This window comes from Cygnus atratus, chromosome 29, assembly GCF_013377495.2.
Source record: "Cygnus atratus isolate AKBS03 ecotype Queensland, Australia chromosome 29, CAtr_DNAZoo_HiC_assembly, whole genome shotgun sequence".
Classification (NCBI taxonomy): Eukaryota; Metazoa; Chordata; class Aves; order Anseriformes; family Anatidae; genus Cygnus; species Cygnus atratus.
The window spans coordinates 1,831,003-1,851,404 of record NC_066390.1 but is presented as its reverse complement, the minus strand read 5'-3'; the positions used below and the strand labels follow the sequence as shown (position 1 = coordinate 1,851,404).

At 44.6% G+C, this 20,402-nt stretch overlaps 1 protein-coding gene across 5 annotated transcripts in view; it reads right to left on the bottom strand.

The window, feature by feature from the left end:
- The window catches only part of DIP2B (disco interacting protein 2 homolog B), a 68,572-nt gene that overhangs the window by 29,802 nt on the left and 18,368 nt on the right, over positions 1-20,402 (bottom strand). For all 5 annotated transcript variants that reach the window (XM_035570337.2, XM_035570338.2, XM_035570339.2 and 2 more), the window contains 3 exons: positions 9,399-9,470; positions 2,064-2,204; positions 517-642 (listed from right to left, as the gene is read on the bottom strand). In XM_035570337.2, coding sequence (XP_035426230.1) covers positions 517-642; positions 2,064-2,204; positions 9,399-9,470 — 339 coding nt within the window. The remainder of the gene's footprint in view (positions 1-516; positions 643-2,063; positions 2,205-9,398; positions 9,471-20,402) is intronic.

Below are 20,402 nucleotides of genomic sequence, written 5' to 3'. Positions count from 1 at the left end.
TTATTAATATCTGCTGCACATGCCTCATAACAGACACTTCATTATCTGAGGTGCTTTGCTGCTGAGGCAAAATGGCCATTGCATGGGAGGGATTAGGAAAGAAAAGTCCTACATGTCACCGAATCCCACAGGACGCCCTCCGAAGTCCTCGCCCAGAAACATACCTCACTGCAAATCCTCCTGTATGTCGAGTAGTGTAACCTTACCAAAACATGAATTCTGAAATAGGTGTGAAGGAAGCAAAAGATGCAGCGTCAGTCCAGAAAGCCTGCTCAGTTCTTCCCAATTCATTCTTTAAAAGCTCCCAAAAGAGGACTCATTTCCACAGCCGTTAACAGCAGCTCCATGAAAACAAGCAGCTGCTCAAATGTAGCAAGAGAGCTGCAGGAGTAACACACTACCTACAAATGTGCAGAAGATCTTGAATATTTTGACAACTGCAGCCTCTTGGTTTGGAAACTGTTACTAATGCATACCTTAACATCCACCCAGACAAGCACACTGTAAGAACCTAACCTGGGGGAGTGCAGGCATCAGCTGGAGACTGAACAAAGGTAGATCGTCTTTTTGTTGGCATAGGCAGGGCCATCTTCTGTTCTTTGTGTTTTGCCAGTGCTGCCTGAACTGCTTCCGTGTGGATATCTGCAAAATGGAAGTTAATGTACTCAGTTTTGCAACATTAGAGGAGAAAAAAAACACACAAGGCTTACAAGTGCAACTACTGCTAGCCTTCTGTATTTACGCAATGCTCCCATGTTACTGTACCTTCCCAAACAGCTACATTTTGCAACCTTGTACGTAACCTTTCCTTTTTTAAAAACAAAAAAGCAAGCAAAACAAAACAACAAAAAGAAACACAAAAAACAAGCAAACCAAAAAAAGGAAACTGATGCTTCTACATTTAGCAAGCTCATAGCAAGGCCAGGATTTTAGGTTGGAATCTTCTGGCTTAGTCATCATATTCTTGTGTCTATAGCAAATTTTATAGAAAGTCCCAGCCCCACCAGACTGTTCCTCTTGCCCAAAGATTATCCTAAGATATGCTTGTGCATAATTCAAAATATGCACACAGGCTAGCAGTGTATACAGCCCCAGGTGCAACTCTGGTCTATAAACTTAAAAATTCTGAGCCAGTTGTCGAATTTAGGAGAAGCCTGATGTTCTGAAAAAAAACAATAGATACAAATTTCATGTAAATCTTGAAAGTTATTAACTGCAGCTGTAAATCCATGTTGATCATTAACTGAAACAGGCTAGGACAGGAGGCTACCATCCTCCTGCAAACATGCAGAACTGTTTAGAAGAAGACACATCACTGATGATGAGAAGACATACTAAACTACTACAACAAGTGAAAGAGCTCATCTACATCAATTTCACAAATTAAGGTATTTTAATGATGCTCTTCCAAAAAAGAGAGAGAACTAGACTCTTCTAATGCTTCTTTAGATGGTGATATGATAGCAGTGTTACTGCAAAAGGTATATTTAATGTAATTTATTTGCCCCTGTTGTGAGGAAAACTTGAATCCCGTTAATGCAAAGAGAAAAACTAAGCCAGGTTGAGACAAAAAATAGGTGCCAGCTTCCATTGCTTTCCTTTCGTGGAGAAGGAAATCAGCAGGGCATTAGTCAGCCAATGCTGCTGCTCTTTGGAAGTGCTTTAAGCATTGATAGAGAAAGACAGCTCTCACTTTCCAGTATCCTAGAGCAGATCTGCACAGCAGTCATCAATTCCACAAGCAAATTATTACCTGACATTTCACTGAATCTGGTTACTTACAGACCCGGTTAAAATAGGCTTTCCGTTCTGTGAACAACTGGCATTGAAGAGCTGCATTCAGGCCAGAAAATCAAGAAGGCAAAGAGTTACTTGGGATTTTTTTCTGCTTAGCACTCTTTCTGCTTCAGCAGCTGCAGTCCAACAAGCCTGATGTTTCCTCATACAGAACCAAGGTGGGACTTTCAATCAGTGGACAAATAGTGAGCTTGACTCTTTGAAAATACATGGTAAATTCTTCCTCACTGACAAAAATCCCAGGTGAATTCTTGCCCTGCCCTTACCAGATCGATAGCGTTCATCTCTGGCTCCCCCTGAGCGGGCTCGGTGAAATTTGGATGAGGATGACGATGATGCTGAGGCTGGAGCTGCAGCTGGAGCGGGTGTCTGAGTTCTGGATTCCTTCTGTAAAGCCGGATCAACCCCTGGAAAATAGCCCACAATTTTCTGAGAGCAGAAAAGAAATGCAGCCTTTTTTTGAGTATCCTCTTCTGTTTTAGCATACAGTTATAGGATTTTCCTTTTATTTCCTGTAGCAAAGCAGACCTACTTAGTATATTAATACATCTGTTCAATTACAACCTTATCAGTTAAAACATACCTAGTCCTTCTTTGACCTTACTCTTAAGAGTTTTTTGCTGCTTTTTTTTTTCTTTTTAAAGGGTTGTTAGGCACATGAAGTAAAAGACAACTTACAGAAAGTCTGGAGCAGGTGACATAAGACACTATTTCACATAATTTAAGTAACCTACTGGTGACAACAGGAGCTGAAGTCACCTTTAAAGAATTCATTGCAAAATACAACAGAAAAGGTGGTGAGATTCAGATAAATCTTGATGGATGTAAGTCAGTAGATCCGTCAGGCAAGTCCCACACTTCCAAACACTTAACAGGGATATGTGCAATGAAAAGCGTATTTTGTTATTTCGTCACCTGTGTGATTTGCCCCCTACTTTGCCACGTTTCCAATGGCATACTCTCATTATTGCATTAAGACGGAAAAGAATTAGCAGGTTAACTTGTGCTGAAGCAACATATGTAAGTTGCTTTTAGAGACCGCATTCATTTACACCAGTCCTCTTAGACACCACTGTTACGGGCACAGGGAGTAAATGCCTTTGGCTGATGCAATACTTTATAATCTCGAGCCTGAGCTGTGAAAAAGAGCAAACCTGTAGAAAATATGTTCAGAAGCTGGGTTCAGTACTCATCATCCCACTGACCAGCGTGCCTTGTTGACAGGAAAACCAATAATATACCAGCGGCAAGAGCCTTTGCTGCTCATGTTAATTACAAAACCAAGCAGACCTCTCTCTGGCTTTCCACGTTCTGTCTGCTTCCAGCATGTCAAGAAGCGAGTGGCTTTATCATCCTGGAAATGTCGGTTTTTCCCATGGATACAGGGAGCTAAGTAGAGAACCTCAGAAATGATTGTTTTGTGTAGTTCACCAGGGCACGCTAGAAATGGCTGCTACTGGAATTTCACTTTTAAAATGAATCCTGCTTCAGTGGGAACTCTTTAAAAACTAAAACCAGAGGTCACGCAGCTGCAATTAGCTTGAGGTTGTCACCTGAAGTCATGCAGAAAAAAAGAGCGGTTGTGTCATCTAAATACGCACCGCTGGTGAATTCTCACAAACTCCCACAGGATTAGAGAAACGAAGAGGAAACCACAAGTCCTGGGTTCCAGTTCCACCACTTGCTCGGTGTGTGGTTCTGGGTAAACAACTTCAGGCAAGCACCTCGAGTTCAGGGAACTTCCAATACCAGCCCATCACACCTAACTTGTTGCAGGCATCTTCAGCCGTCTCCTACACCTTCCAGCACCCTAACGAGCAGAATGTTACTTGAATTTTTACAGGCTAAAGGGATAGTTAGTTAATTTGCTAACATTTTGTTACCAGCGTTACATGATTCGGAGAAAATTCAATAACAGGGGGACAATGCGCTCCTGGGAGTTCTCTCCTAACCCCTAACACTATTATTTGGCCTGGGAATCTTTTCACAACTTCTCACCTCTCGCTCAGCTTTGGAGGAGTCCTGTTTGTGATACCAGCGTTCAGCGGAGGCAAGCTACTGAGCTTCTTATTAACCCTTCTTTAAACTACCATGCCAAAGAATTAAAACCTTGATTTCTAGTTAAAATAACAGATCCAGCTAGCCAGAAATCCTCAAGCCAAAAGAAAGGATCAAACAATTACTCTCCATTTTCCTTTTTTTTTCCTAATATCATAACATATAGCACAGCTTTGTATTTGCATATCAAAACCTAACTATTGCCTGTAACAAGATGCCAGCAGCACAAGAAGTAGGGTGGTAAAGGAAGAGCTGCTGTGGTTTAGGTGCAGGACCTGGCAATCAGAAGACCTGCACCTCAGAGCAAGATTTGCTACTCCACGTCTCAGCTTAAGCACATCCAAAAGAACCAGTACTTGTGCCCCCTTCCCGTGACTCTAAAGCGGACCTGATATTTATAAGCACTGAAATTTAACGTCTTTGTAGCGTCATTCATCCAAACTTTGAAACAAGATAATTAAACAGGAGCTTAAAACTTGACAACTCTAACTCTGTTGTTTAACACAGTCTGATCCTAACTCATAATTCCTTAGACTCAGCCTCTTTATACTTGCATGCAGAGCACCAAGCACAGCAAATTTACATAACCACAGGCTGTACGTGATCCAGATGAAGCCAAGTGTCTTCCTTGAATAGCAAAGTGAGCTTCCCTAGGAGCCAACCAGCAGAGCAGAGAGCTGCGTTATGCCCCCAGACCAGGCCACGTTTGGCTTCATCATAAATGAATTTTATTTCGATCCAGAGACAAGACAACTTTACAGACTAAGAAGAAAAGCCTAAATCTTTCTGATCATTTGAGCATCTACAGAGTCAAGTACCCACTAGATGTCAGCAGCAGATTTAACACTACTTTAAATAATTTATTTAATTCATATTCAGTTACTTCTTATAACTCTTGCAGAAGCATCTCGTCTGCTCTACAGGGCATCACAAGGCAAATATGACGTTCCATTTGCAAAGGGATCAGATGTGTCTGTAAGCGACATGACACTCCAAGAGCAAGCCCTTTGATTAAATATTTTGCTATGACATAATAACATGTTACAGTAGCCTAACAAAGCATCCAGGCGCAGATCAAGAAAATTGTGTATAGCTACAGTAAATCACAAGTGGTTAAACAACAAAGCAACATAAGTGAGCTAAGCCTGGCAGGTGATAGGTGACTTTATTTAGCATTCCCTTTCGAATAATCCTGCTGCAGCTGCAGTTTCCACTGGCAGGATTGGAACCTAAAGAGGCATGAAAAAGAAAAAAAAATGCAGATTTGCTTTTGAATGATGCTATGGATTTTTTAATTAGCATTATTTTTTTCCAAGAGAATTGACTGGTTTGTGATCTCTGCAGTTTACTGAAGGCAGAGAGGCTCAATGATTTAGAGATTCACAGTTTGTTTTTTTTTAATTAGAACATTTTTAGACTAAAGGAATCAGTAAAAACATCACGTATGATCAGCAAGGATAAATGTTTACGTTAATAACAAGGACAGTCAGTGCTAGATTCATCTGACAGAAGAATAACAGGTTTGCCTGCTGCTTTTCTGCTGTTTTGCATACAGCATTGCACAGAAGCACTAGTATTGGCCTAATCCTTCAAACAACACGATCTTCAGAATAAAAACTGTGTAAATAATAAACTCAAATACCTAGGGTTTGCAAACCAGCCTGAACAGCACTCCCAGAACGATTACTTCTCTCCCCCAGCGCTGAGAACCCATCAGACTTACAAAGTTTCAGGCTTTTGCAGGAGTAATTAGCCAGATGGATCTTAATTCTGCCCTGAACGAGACGTGATGGGAGAATTCAGGTGCTCCACTTCGTCCTGGAACTGATTTCAAAGATGGAGAAATTGCTTTCCTAAAGTCAAGCGATAAGCTTCATTTGCAATGGTGATACCCCTCAGACTTCACAAAGAAAGAAAATAATTCCCCATTTGTGGTAGCTGCAAGTCGGATCTTGTAAATGGGTGAAACTCTCTAAACAACGCTAAGCTGGAGCGCGTGTGCGTGATTTACAGGTTTAGACAAAGCTGTTTTATCGCCGGCTACCATTTCACATTAGCTCCCGTTTGACATAATGCAATGCTGAAGGACAGAAAAAAGAAACTAGAGAAACTTCGGAGTAGAGCTCTGCCGGTTTATCAGCCTCCACAACACGCGGGGCGGCAGGAAGGACTCTGCCGAGACAGGAAACGCAGAGACAGCCCGCTCGGGAAGGGAAGAACTGCTTCATTTCCAAAGTGCCATGATTTGAAAAGAAATTTAACACTAAAATGACAAAATCTGTAACGCTCCTACCTCGTGCTATCCATTAAGAGCACGAACCAGATAAAACCAAGGCACACATTACCAACAAAAATTCTCAGATCAATCAAATTAGTTTCAAATGTTATCAGTTCCCACAGGTTTACAAGCCCATCACTTGCGCCTTCCAACACCTTTCCCTGGTGCACTGAAACACAAAATACACCGGGTCACGTTCATCTTACCTTTTCAGAAAGAAGTATCCCTATGTTCTCTTTACAAATGCGGTTAAAATAGATATATATATTTATTTAAGAGAGCCCTGGGAATAGAGAACAGGAGCAAGAGCACAGAACTCCAGCAGCTACATGGAAAGGTCTGACAGTGAACCAGGGCGTAATGAATATAATTTCCTTTACACATTAGCAGAGGAACAGAATGCATTATCTTAAATAGCAAGAAAACATACCCTGCCAAAAGCCTGTGTGCAAGGGCTGCTAATTTTGGCACAAGGTATTCCTGCAACGGCATTGTTTAAGCTAAAATGCTGTGAACGCTTTTCCAGATTTGCAGCAACTGACGTGGAGAGAAGCTTTTCCTCAAGGCAGGAGTTTGCCTGGTGCCTGCAGCAGACCAGTTTCAAGAGGAGGCAGTGGGTTTCTGCACCATCTGCTAGTGCCAGAACAGTTCGTCTGTCTGCCCGAAAAGCACTTTGCAAAATAGTGAAACATAGCATTGTATTACTTCTTTTAAAAAGGGCCTAGAAATATTTGGTCCTAGCTAATGACTCTGAGCATGACTCCCAAACATCAGCTTTACTCTGACAAAACAGCAACTCACAGCATCGAGACCCTCTCTGACCGTGCCAAAAGGGCGCTTGCAGTTTAGCTCGTTAGCATAAAGCAAAATTAGCATCCGTCCTCCCTGCTTCGGTCCAAGGCAAGAGTGAAACCTGCAGCATTACTTACTGTGTGGAACCTGGGGAGCTGCCCAAAACACTTTCTTCAAAGCCTTTTTTGTGCAGCAGCCAGCGCAGAACGGAGGAGCAACAAGCCTGGCACGGCAGCTCCAGCACCTCAGCAGGGTCCATTTACAAAAATGGATGTTGCATGGGGAAAACATGTATCTTTAGGTAATTAACATTGTTGCCTTAACTCAAAAATAATGAGGCGAGCTCCCAGAGGCAATGTGAATGGAGCCCAGCTTAAGCAATAAGAATCTCCTGAATTACAATGCCGACGTGCCCTGACCTGTCATCATGCCTTCGTTTGTCTCGTTTCACATCTGTGAAATGGAGACAATGCATTAGCTAACATCAGGCTGGGGCCTTGAGAAACCTAGGGCACTAAATGACAGGAGTAAACATTTTCTTGTTGTGAACTAAATTAGGTTTCTGCTCGTTAAAAAGGTGACCTGATTCTGTACCCCTCACGCATGGCTTCAGTGGGATTTTTACAGCTGGATATGGGGGCAGCTGGATATAGGATATACAAAAAAAACCTAGAGGGCTGAGCCAGAACAGCAGTCGAAATAACTATCTTAATTGGTGACCTCCTATCAACCTGTGTCTCTTCCTGAACTTCGGTTCATTCTGCAGACTTGAAAAGCAGGACAATTAAAATAGCAGGGCCGCAGACAGTCTTGCCATTTTCTTCCCCTCTTAATTAAACAACATCTTCTGAAACAAACCAAGCAGGCGTGCAAAGTGACAGGCGTGAGGGGCACATCACACTGGCAGATGAAAAGCAACTTGGAGAGCTTCAACCTCCACAATGAAAGCAAACGTGCCAAGAAGGCACCCGAACATACGGGACTAGCCCACGTTTCCTCCTAAGGCTCAAGATCTCCCCTGGTGTACACGTTGGACTGAAAGACCTGCTGAGCAAATACCGACTTCCAAAGCCCATATGGAGGGATTACTCATGTGTATTAGTTTGGGGTTTCTGTAAATAACAGAAGCAGATTTGATACAAGGGCAACAACCGAGTCTTCAGAGATTCCCATCCCATCTGTGGTTCAGGGAAGCGCTCGTCAGTACGCGGAGTGCTGCTTGAAACAAAACCTTGTTGAAGGCCGAGAAACAATTTTTGCTTGCCCTGCTGCCTTCAGGATGTTAGCTCCGGCAGAATGCCCCGTTCTTTTGTATATGAAGCACCCGCTACGGCATGAGTCTCACGCAAGAGAGCAGGCATCAGCTTTTGTGGAATACGCGAAGAGCAAGTTGAAAAACAGCTGGGCTGGAGGAGACCAGGAACGCAAACATCGATGTTTTGGAGTGGCACAGTCTAGATGCTGCCGCATGACAGTGGCAGAACTGTTTTGTGCTACTCAAACGTTGCCCGAACCACTGCAATTTCAGCAGAAAAACCCGTACGAGCTTCCCCCAGTGGAAGCAGTGCTAATGGTCAATAAATGCACTTTTAGCCTTCCTTTTTTTTTTTTTTTTCTGGCAGTAGTTCAGTCTCCGTGAATTACAGTAAGTCCAGTCACTGCTGCCTGTCAGACCCATTCACTCCCCAAACTGCTAAGAGCCAGACACATTAGTTTTGAATGGTTAAGCATCTCAAAATATCGGTCGTGCAATTATTTTGGGCAAGCATCCCCATAATTATCGGACATACTTTCAGCCTTGTCCTTCAGTTTAGAACTATATATAATTATCCCGCAGCCAGTCAGCTCTACAGCTAAGGATCTCTGAACCAAAAGAAACAGATGTAAACAAAGTATGTGAATTCAGCTACTCTAGTAAAAAAAATATATATGAAAAATAAAGAATATTCTCTAATAAATATAGAAATTCTCTAATATTCTAATAAATAAATTCTCTAATAAAGAATTAAGATGGCTGAAAGCAGGGCTATGTAGTTAAGCCAGTTTTCATAAGATTTCAAGAACGATTCTTGAGGACCTCACACTTCATGACCAATTCAAAGCCCTGGACTTTGCAGCTGACAAGGGAGTAGGAAGTGATTTATGCAGGGGTGAGATGAAGACGGGGCACAGAAGGCACTGAAACACACACAGCGCTCTACGAAGCCCCAGCGAACAGCCCCGCTAGCAGGAATCCCTGGAGTTTGGTATGAACCAGCAAGCTGGAGGCAAAATGCTGCCCGTGACTTCCTGGCACCCGCGCAAACTCCACAAGTGTCATTATTAGATAGCTACGGAAACACACACCAAAATAGAATTTTTGCCAGGCTTAGAGCTGGCAAATGAAATGTCAGCGCTCCGCTCCACAGCCATTTCAGATCCCTTTAATGTCAAGGCTATGCAAACTCGTTATCCAACCAAAACAAGTACCTACCTTGTGTTTGTGGAACATACGGAGCCAGAAGCTTTGCTCTCTTCTTCTCATACCCCTTTTGTGTGATGTCCCCTGAAACCAAGAAAAGAAAACTTATTTAACCAGTCCTCGTTTTTTGTTTTGGGTTTCATTTACTTTTCAGTGACACGAAGGTTTCACCTGAACATGTCAATGCAAACGCCGAAGAAAACCTGAAACCAAATACATGTGGGTACATTATGATTTCAAAGTCTCCGTATCACAGAGTTTCTGTAGTTTCCCTTGGGATCATAGATATACACTATTTAAATGCAGTAATTTGAATCAGAACCGCTATCTAAATGGAATATCAAAGCCATGAAAACGTAAAAAGGGAAACTCGGAGCACATGAAAATATTCTGTAACCACAAAGCCAACTCAGCTAACTCACAGAATAATTCCCAAACAACAGGGCAAAGGGAAAGTGCAAATTCAGAGACTGAGCTTAAACTAATCAAAGTGAGAACAGCTTCCAGCAAACAAGAGTGGGCCCACTGCAGGAGGGAACACTGTTTAGAGCTCCTCAGAAAATGGAAGGATGAACAGAGGCAACTCTCGGACTACTGCCCAGCAAGCACACCCCATGATTAAAAAAAACAGACTTTCCGTATTCGGTTTGATATTCAGTGAAAGGAAGCTTTTTATTTATTTTTAAAACTTGTTGATAGCCTTAATTCCATCGCTTGCCTACTAGTAGAACCATGCAGAAGAGAGATGTTTGAGCTCCACAGAAGCAAAACTCCAGAAGAGAATGCGTATTAGTAAACGTTTCCCTTTTTTAAAAAAACTAATCTGTCTGATCCTGGAGATGTACCATCTGGCTGCTGTCTTTTGTCTTAATTTCTCACATTACATCAGAACCACAAGAAAGACTGAAACCTTGAAGGGATTAAAACAAAAAGCCCCGCAGCATTTCAAGCCTTTTTGTAGCCTGACCTGCACTCATAACCTCATCTCTCTTGGGGCTGAAGGATTGGAAGTGATCAGATACACAGCAATAAGAAAACAGAATTATTTGGTATTCCTTACTCAGGCTAAAATGAAGCCCAAGCTTGTGTTATAACAAGAAACTAGAGACCACAAACAACATGCTTGCTTTGCCCTGACCCTGATTATCGTAAGGCTGCAGAGCATTAGGCACCGAGCAGCACAGGCCACAGCTTTTCCTGGCTCCTTGCAGCATCTTTCGGCCAGACACTTCCAGCCGGATCGGGACGGGCACATCAGAAAGGTGATTAAAGGGTTTAGGCTCTAAGCCTCCCTACACCGCTGGCATCCCTGATGAAACATTCCAGCCAAGCGGCCGTTTGGGTTCTAAAGGTGATTTTGCAGTGCTGCAGTGCTTGGAAAGGGAACGGGATTAGCTCCTTTTGCTGGACAGTCGAATCTCAGCGTTGTTTACCACCTAGCCTAAAGGTTTTGAGGCTGAAATGGATAAATATGCTGCCTAGCGGAGGGCGTGCATTTGCACACACAACTTTATCTCACTTCTCTTTTACCACGTTTGAGTCAGGCCCCAACAAGTCCGAACAAATCCAGCACCAGAAAATGAGAATGGCCATGAAGCACCGAAATGCCAACCAAAGCATTAATTTTAATGCTTGATTGCAATACGCAGCTCAGTGAAATGAATCCAGCTCACAAGAAAGGTATGCTGCCAGTGTACGAAAGTTACACCTTCAAGAAAAGCCATACAAAGAGCGCACACCAAAAGGGTAATATTTTCATTGACTGCGTGAGCTACAAAACCTCCAAGCTTTTGAGATTTGCCTCTCCATCTTCAGGGGCAGCTTTAATTCCCCACATTTGGGTAGCAAATCGAGCCGGGTGACTGCCACTTCAGGAAAAACAAACCTGCACAGACAGGGGGAGGGATTTTCCCTTATAAGCCAACCCACAGATTTGTTTGGAGCTTGTTAGTTTGTGATTAACTTCTCCGCAAGGTTTAATTGGGCTCCTGACATCGGTGGTTACACACTATATATAACGCAACATCTGCCACAGAAATTTGTTGGCATTACGAAGGAATACTAGTGCATTACCAACAAATACCAGCACTCTCAACGGTCAAAACATTCGCAACCTTCACTAGCACGTGATCCAAGGCATTTACCTCTTATCGCTTGGAAAAAAAAGGATTCTCCAAGCATGAGATAATAAGAAAAAGTCAACTGCTATTTGGCAGGAGCAGGGAAGTTACGGCCAGTAAAACCCAGGCAGGAGAAACAAGGGTGAGAAATTCCTGGGGCTTCCCTGCAGCTCTGTGCCCTCCCACTGCTGGATTTCCAAGTAGTGCTTGTAAAAACAACAGCAAAACCAACCAAAAAAAAATAGGAGAAAAAAGAAAAACAAAACAAACCGATCCCAGCACTATTTTGACAAAGACTGACAGGCTCAAGCATCTGTCTTACGGGATAAGAAGCCGTCACACTTAACTTCTTAGGCTAGCCCGATGGGAGTGGAACTGGGCAGTAGGGAACGAAAAGGTTAAAAGAAACTGATAAATCGGAGTTCTTTCTTTAAGGACAGCCACCCGTACAGGTTAGAAACAGACCACAATTAACTGAAATAGGATCTCCAGCAAGACACGGGGACTTAGACTCGGAAAAAAAGGCTGGGTGCAGGTATGGGTAACAGGTGGAAAATCATCTTAATAAAACCATGATCCAGTTACTACAACCACAGGAGTTAGGCCTAAAGCGACATCACAAGTCGTGAAAACAAATGTCTTTTTAACGTGGTGCATGAACGGAAGGCATTTACGGCACAGCATCTCCTTCCTCCGGTCCCATATACCCCAAATTCGATCGATCCACTCAGACAGAAATCAGAGACTCACCAGGAGGGAAATTTTCTTTCCCGCTATCCCTTTTCTGCTGATCTACAGGAAATGGAAATGGCTTGATCTGAACATAAATGCGGATTTCCTCACAGAAGATCATAAATTACAGTAACAGGAAGAGAACCAAGACAATGGGGCTGCAATCTCAAGAACCATTCACTCCTACTACATAAACCTGGTAAATCCTCATCAACCCTGCTCCCATAAATTCAACGCTTTGTGACGTTTGTTGGGCTAAATTCTTCTAGACAGCTAAAAACCAACCCAAGAACTCCAACCCCTCTCTACCCAGGCGTAGCACTACAAAGCATTAGCGAGGCAAACGAGGGCTGACAATTCAGCTTTACCATGGTGCTAGAGTTTGTTCACTCCTCGGAAAGAAATTACAAACAAAAACACTTACTGCTGAGGCATTCTTTTGGCCCTCTCCCAGCTACAACTGTTTCAGTTCACTTGGAGGCTATATTTATCTATAGCCGTGCTTGTGCCTCCACACGCTGAGGAGGCCCTGCTGAGGAAAGGGGATTCTTGGGAAAAGAAAGCAAAAATTCAGTTCCGCTTCAATCGAGAACCATTCACCATCACCAGCCAACGTTCTCACATCGTGACCTTCCCTACTGTCCCCAGAGCATCCCCTCCCCACGCTGCCCCTACCCCAAATTCAGCAGAACCTCCTCACCTTCCCGGCCTCAAGAGCAGCGGTCCCAGCCCTGGGCCACCTCTCACGGCACGGCAGAGGAGTTTTAGCAGAACTTGCTACAAGCTGAAGTCATTACCAGTTCTGCTCCCATGGTACGGTCAGGGATCTTCTCTTTCTTTACGTGTAAGGGCCGTGTGAGCGAGCTAGGCCTCCGGTCACTGACGCGACGAAGGAACAGGCTCGCCTTCCTCCTGGCACCAGCGGCCACCAGCTCAGGTGCAGCAACGTCTTCAGGCAACCAGGACGGTGGAACAGGCTGAAGGGTAAATGCAGCCCTGCTCCACCACCACGATCCATTCCACCAGCTCCACACACCACCATTTTCCTCCCTCTGCCACCCAAACTCCCAGGTTTTTCCATCCCAAAAGCACCTCCGCGACTCACAAAGGTTAACCCGTCCCAACACATGAGAGATTTGCTCCTGCCCAGCCACCAGCTCAGTTTTCCTGCTCATTTGCACAGCGTTTGGTGGACCAGCTCCAGGCAGCTCCACAGAACAGGTTCTGTGGCAGGAGGGTACGGCGTTGCTTCAGGAACTCCTCATCTTGCTGGGTATCGCAGTGCTGCTCCCCTCTTCCAACGCTGCCCCCTGCAGCCCATTCCATCTTTCCTCTCTTCTGACAAATCTAAAAGAATTTAAAAATATTCTACTTCTCAAGACACAGCAGGTCTTACGAATACCTAAGAGATGGATGTCGTTCCCTGGAGTCAGAAATAAGTCAGCATTTATGGTTTGCAGAGACGGAGTCGAGTCCGGGAGCAACCCTCTGTCCTCGCTGAGGACGCCTGGACAAGGTCCTGACCGCAGACACCGCTGCGATGAAGAGGCCTGCTTTGTTTGTGATTAAACCAATTGCAGCTGAGAAAGAGAATTCCCTGGAAAACACAGCAATGTTCCATGAGAGTCCCTTCCTGTGTGATTCTCCTCACTTAGAAACCAGAATTCGTCCTCATCACACGCATCCCCCTGGCATTTTCTGCCTACCGAGAGTTCAAGCCAACAGAGGAACTGCCCAGGCTTACCCAGGGCAGAAGGAAGCCCAGGCAATTGCCACCGATCAGCCTTGATGTTACACCTATATTCAAATCATGCAACAGAGGAGCCTAAAACTTCAGGAGCCTCACCGCCCTGTGACGCCAGGCTGCTTTTCAGCAATTAGGGTTGATGATCTATTCTAACCAGCGGTGCTCAATCAGTGCAAGGTGGTAACACCAGCTAATCCTGCTACGCTCAGACAATACTCTTCTTTCAACATCCTTGCTCCCCTTCCCCCCATGGAATGAGAACACTGAATCATTTACTGTCTAACAAAACCATAATTACTACAGTGGAGAAATTAAGGAAAATGATCACGTAGCGCACAGCATCTCTCCAACAAAGCCTCCAAAGACTTGACTGCATCAAGCAAAAGAGTCGAATCTGAAATGAGTTTGTATGCATTCTGAAAAATGTTTGGACGCTTTTAAAACAACAACAAAAAACCAGTTTTGATATTTCTAGCAGCTTATGCTAACAGAGAATCCTGGAAATGCTTCTGGTACATTCATTAGTCCCCAAACATGGATACCTGCTCTGTTTACTTAACAGCAAACACTCTAACAAGGTTATAATAGGAAAATAAGGAAATAAATTATATTATCAGCATTGCATCTGCTTTTCAGGTCTCACCCGTGTAAGTGACCTTGATGACTGCCTTTCTTCCCATGCTCTCCTTCTCAATCCCTAGGCACGTGTGCCAGGCCATGTCTCCCTGCAGTTCTACCACCTCTAACTCTGAAAGGACACAAAATCAAGCCCGGTTTTGCAGAGCTCGATTTTGGATTTCCTGCCCTTGACCAGAAGTAGCCACCAGCTGGAGATGTTGAAAGCCAGAAGTGCAGAGCTGAAAGTCCAAAATGTTCTTTCGCTGCATGCCACATCCAGATAAGGCCTCTCGAGTGTGCTTGGACGTGCTAGGTGGCATGTCTGAGAAATCCCGAACTAGAAAGGCATGCACGTTAACACTTCAGACCGTCTCAGCTACGGCCTAGGCAGAAAATAGCTATCACACCAAACTGTTTGGCACCTCAGTAACCAACGTTATTGCCACTGAAGTAATTAATTACCTATTTCAGAGTTAGAGCTCACCTTTCTTCCACCGCCTGGAGGACCGGCACCTTCCAGACACCCCCTGCCATGGTTTTACCAAGGCCAAAAGCTAAGACGTCCTCAGTGCCAGGCTTCAGCAACCCAAAGAACAACATTTAAACCTCTTTTCACGTGTCCAAACAGAGCATACCTGTTAAAAGGTCTTGCACTCCCAACACTTTTTGGCTATAAATTCAGCGCTAGAACTACGTTACAAGTTTAGACAATTCCCTCGTTCTGTTTGAGGCCAGATGATGATGCAGCTTCAAAGATTCCCTCCTCCTTCCTTCTCGTGAAGCTGTATATCAGGTTTCCTCCTTGAAGACAATACCAAGGCCTGCAAACTACAGTCTTACAGAAAAAAAAAAGTCACAGATTTCTTAAAGAAAAATAAAATAAAGCCTTGCACAGTCCCTATATCACAAAAAGCAGTACAGATAAACAAAGAGAACAGGTTTGTGTGTTGCAGTTCCCCTTTAACAGCACCATTCTGTTCCCATTAAGAATATGAATAGGCTACTGAAAAAGCAGCAAGACTTACAAAGCTGTGTTTGTTAAGCACCAGCATTATACTGCTACAGTTGCAGCACTAGAAGTTTCACAGACAGATCAGCTCCAGATTAATTTATATACACTACAAGTCTGCTTGGCTCCAGCACTGTGGGGACTCTGTTCCACACTTCAAAAAAAATCTTTTCTAAAGGCTGATGAATGCTGTTTTATCAAACTAAAACTATTTTAATCTCCACATTTATTACTTCAAAAGAATGCAACTGGGTCTTTGTGGCGTGGTCTGCCCCGTGTACAGCGACAGACTGCCGCAGTGCAGAGGTCTGGGGCTGTGTCACTTCAGGTCACAAGGTGCACTTCCCCCCAAGTCACTTCGTGCACCAAGTGCACCTTAAGCACTTTTAATATTTTTTTATTGCTGTTGTTTCACCTTTAAACAACAAATCCAACTACTGAAGAACCTCTCTCTCGTACAGCAGCTTTTCAGAGTTGCAGCTGACCCAGCGTCCTCGCTTCACCCGTCTCGGCGCGTGTATTACGGGCAGTAATCTTAGATGCCATATGTGATGTATCACCAACCTGGGTGAGCTAAGGACAGAGTTCAGTTTTCCTCGTGTGCGCGGGCAGGGGGTGACTGACAAAAAGGAGGTGGCATCAGATCAGCTTCAGCTGAAGACCCTCCCTTCCCCGCAGAAAAAGACCCGTGTGGCATCTTACTGCTGCTGCAAACGGCGCCGTCCTGGGTTAGCAAAGGAGTTCTCAAAGGCTTAGCAAGTCCGGGACACCGAAAAATACTTGGAAACTTACCACTGTAAATAAAAGAGCCCCCGATACGAACTATGACTTTGTTGATTCTTCTCTTTGGAGCAGACACGAGAACATTCTTGCACGTTGCGCGTGCACGGTTTTTGCAGCATCAGCATGACCCCGGCATGCTCCGGGGTTGGCTTCTTCAAAGGATTTCCCCAGCTAAGTTGCTCAAATGAGGACGCAGCCAAACTTTAAGCCATACTTCCAACTCATTCCTATATAAGAACAGGAATGCTGGAGATGCTTTGCCTTTCAGACCCTTACCTGTGACGAGGATGTTTGATAAGCTCCTGCACCAGCAGCTCAGACCTCGCTATCAATGCAAGGCTGACATCTACCTCTGCAACAGGTAAAATGTTTAAAATAACAAAACTGTTGGAGATAACCACTCAAAACCTTTAAATACTTCACCAAATTCTGTTAACTCTGATAACCCTACTAAAGAAACACTCTGCTCGCAGCCTCTAACAAACACCTGCAGAGTACGACGACTGAAGTGAATTTTTATGTAAGCTATTGTTTTTCAAAGTGCAGCCCTATGAATTTCACATGGAGTCAGTCACGTTGGAAAAGACCTCTAAGATCATCCAGTCCGACCTTTAACCTAGTAGGAGTAACAACACGTTACCCACGAAACCAGCATATGCACAGGAATAGCTTAATCCCATGCACAAATAATAAATCCTGCGTCTAACCCCACCCTGGAGAAAAGAAAAAAATACAACTTTTAAATAGCTGCAACTTGCATGGGGAAAAATACATTTTCCCTTCTGAATATTACACAGGGCACAAAAGCAAAGCTTTGTCACAAGTAGGGTTTTTACAAAATCTGTTCAAGAGAAACGTTTTCTCCTATTTTTAACAAGTAGTCCCTGAGCAGAACTTGGGTTTCGGTGTAGGAGCCCTTCACAGGATTTATAACACCAATGCAGCACCAAAACAACGCATTTAGATGATGAAAAACAGCAAATGCCACATAACCGTGTGCAAGACCAAGCTATATGCACAGTCTAAGCTGAGTAAAATGTCAAACAAGATAACTCACAACGAATTTTAAAGCCCAAGTGAAGCAAGTCTGCAAAAATTTTCTTTTCTGACTAACCTCCGGCAGAAACTCACATTTATTTCATCCCCAGCACAAGCACACAGACCTAGCCCTCTACCACCAGACTGAAAACAAAAGTTTCCCAGGAAATGACTAAACTCGATGCAAGAGCACCAACCCCGTGACTCAGCACTTATTCAGGAGGTGCATCATTGTCTTCCTCCAGGGAGAAACCGAGCCCTCAGAACCGCGGGTGTTGATAACCTTCTCCCAGGAGTTGTCCGTCCAGCCCAACTAGCAGGGATTACACACAAGCAAATTCTTCGCCTGTTCCAAGCAGCACACTTTCTCCACCAGACAGGCTACTGTGGACAGATGAATTTCCAAACCAAGCCTGTTTTCAACACAGCCTTAATACCAAAAACTTGCAGGCACCCAAAGAGAACTCCTCATCCTGCTTCAAAATGAAATACTTCAACCCGTGCAGAAAGCCAGCCATCACTAGAAAGCCAAGCATCTCCCCTTAGTTTTGGCACAACCAGCATCCAGCGGCAGTCAGGGTCTCCAAAGCAAGGCGACGGGTTGAGGAGGGACGTGCAAAGCTTTTACCACACCGCAGCCATCGGCGGCACTGGCTTGCAGTACACGGCACGCGCCAAAACCTTCTTCACAAGGGCTTTCCTCTTGCCCCCGCGCACAGAAACATCAGAATATTGCCGCAGTGGATCCACCTGGGATGAGACTGAAACAGAAGTTTCTACGGATTTTATCCTGCGTGCAACTCCTGCCACTCACCCTTTCAAGGCTTGCAGACGGCAACGTTTAAGAACGCTCTTGAAGAAGGCTTTGATTTTCCTACCGTAGGCCAACTGCCACGGGTATTCCTTGCTGGTAGCCCTCCTCCACATCTGACACGGTGCAACGCCTTGCCGAGCCGTCCAGAAGCACACTTTGGACATGCAACCTGTTTCAGTCCAACTGTACCCGAAGTTGCCTTTTGTAATTAAATTCTAGATCCCCGAATACGATGTCAGAATGGGAAAAGAAAGAAGTTAAGAGCAATTACTCCCCTATCTACTGATCAAACAGTGCTTCTTATCACAAAGCATTCAGGTATGGAAATGCAACTCCCATCCTCCTTTAAATACAGTGTGAGCAGAGCCCTAACCTAGTTGGCATGCTGTACTGCACCATAGCACGATAATTATGGAGTTCCAGATGGGCAAATGCTATTCCAAATAACTGGCTGAGCTCGATGATTATGCATGTCGAAACAAAGAAATATCTCAGCGAACGCGTTAGCACTTAAAAGACTGATTGCCCCCCAAACAAACAAAAAAGCCATCGTAGGAATGAATTTATTGAAGCTAAAGAGGCGAGACATCTATCATGACACGTTTTCCCGCATGCCTCCTATCCAGATCCTCCCAAAGAGGCAGTGCCAAGCCTGTATTCATGAGGATGTCACTCCTATTTCACAGGAAAGGGCAGCAGAGAAATGATGGCTGCTTGAGAGAGCAAAATACATCGTTTGTCCCAAAGCATTCAGATCTGCAACACAAACCGCAGCCACGTTACAGCATTAACAAGTGCTCACTCTGGGATAGTTACTATTAAACAGCATTAGTCACCGCAGTAGGATCCCACTACTTAATGTTAAAGCAATACAATCATTAATTTTTTACCCAGCCTCAAATTAGTGTGCAACACCAGTAATTCGCCTTGCAGAAACTCCCACCCAATTCCAGAAGCGTACTCGACAAAAACACAGGAGGCAAAGTCAGTGAGCAGCTCCCAAACTGCTCTTGGCTCCCCTATTTCATTTCTTCTGAGCCTGACTAGTGGGAACCAAAGCGGAGATAGACATCGAGAGTCATTTGCACTGTGTTAAATACCCTTAAACCTGCTCTGCACGTGGTAATTCAAAACAACCCCACGCCCAACACAAATACTACAAAAGCGGAGCTGCGTCCGGGCTCATGGCAAGCTGCTCGGCGCCGCGCACAAGCCCCGAGTGTGTGCGGGCTCCTCCACGCCGAGGCGAGGCCGTCTCTTCTGGACTGAAGAGCACTCCCTGTTCAAGTTGGCTCCGGGCTTGGGAAAGCCGACTGAAACAGAAAGAACAGAAGAAAAAGGCGCTGTGCAGCAGGGCAGAGGAAGCAGATCGCAGGCCCCACGCTCAGTACAGGCTGTGTTAAGCTTCCAGCTATGTTTACATCAGCAACCATGGCTTCTTGAGGAATTTCACTGCTAAGGAAACCACGCTGGCATGTCCCCAGCAAGCCTAAGAAAACCCATTATTGTGTCAGCTGCAGTGCTCTTTACAAGAAAAGCTGATGCGAGGAACGACTTCTGTTCGGGGCTCTCACTGGAGAGTCAAAGCGCCGGCCTCAGAAGCACTTTGTTCAGACGGTGGAGAGCAGGACGCGGCGAGATCCTGCCAACGTGAAAGCCTTTGAGCTGGATGGACGAGCAAAACTGTGGCAAAACATCCTACTGCAGACACAGCACAGCTCAGCAATCCAGCTGCCCCACGCTCACGGTCAGCCCAAGGGCCGGGAAACCCACCCGAGATCCACCACAAAGCTGCTGAGCACAAACACTTCCACAGAAATGGGCTCCTAGCAGCCAATTTTCCCACCCTGGCCTCTCTAAGGGTGCACCATCTCCTCTTCCAATTTAAACTGAATTCTCGAGTGTCTTACTTGTAGAGGGAAGGAAGTATGGAGAAATCAGTAGGATTATTTAAGAGCACACAGTCAGCAGCCTGACAAAAAGAAAAAGAAGGCAAAGCAAGTGAACAAGAGAGCTTACAAAAAAGATCCTGCAGTCAAAGACGTGGTCTAGTTCGAAGAATTAGTCTTTGAAAGCAAATACGGGAATCATTTACAATAAAACAATCCTCCAAAATGCAATGCATTTGTTATGAAAGCTGTCGCTGCAACCTTGC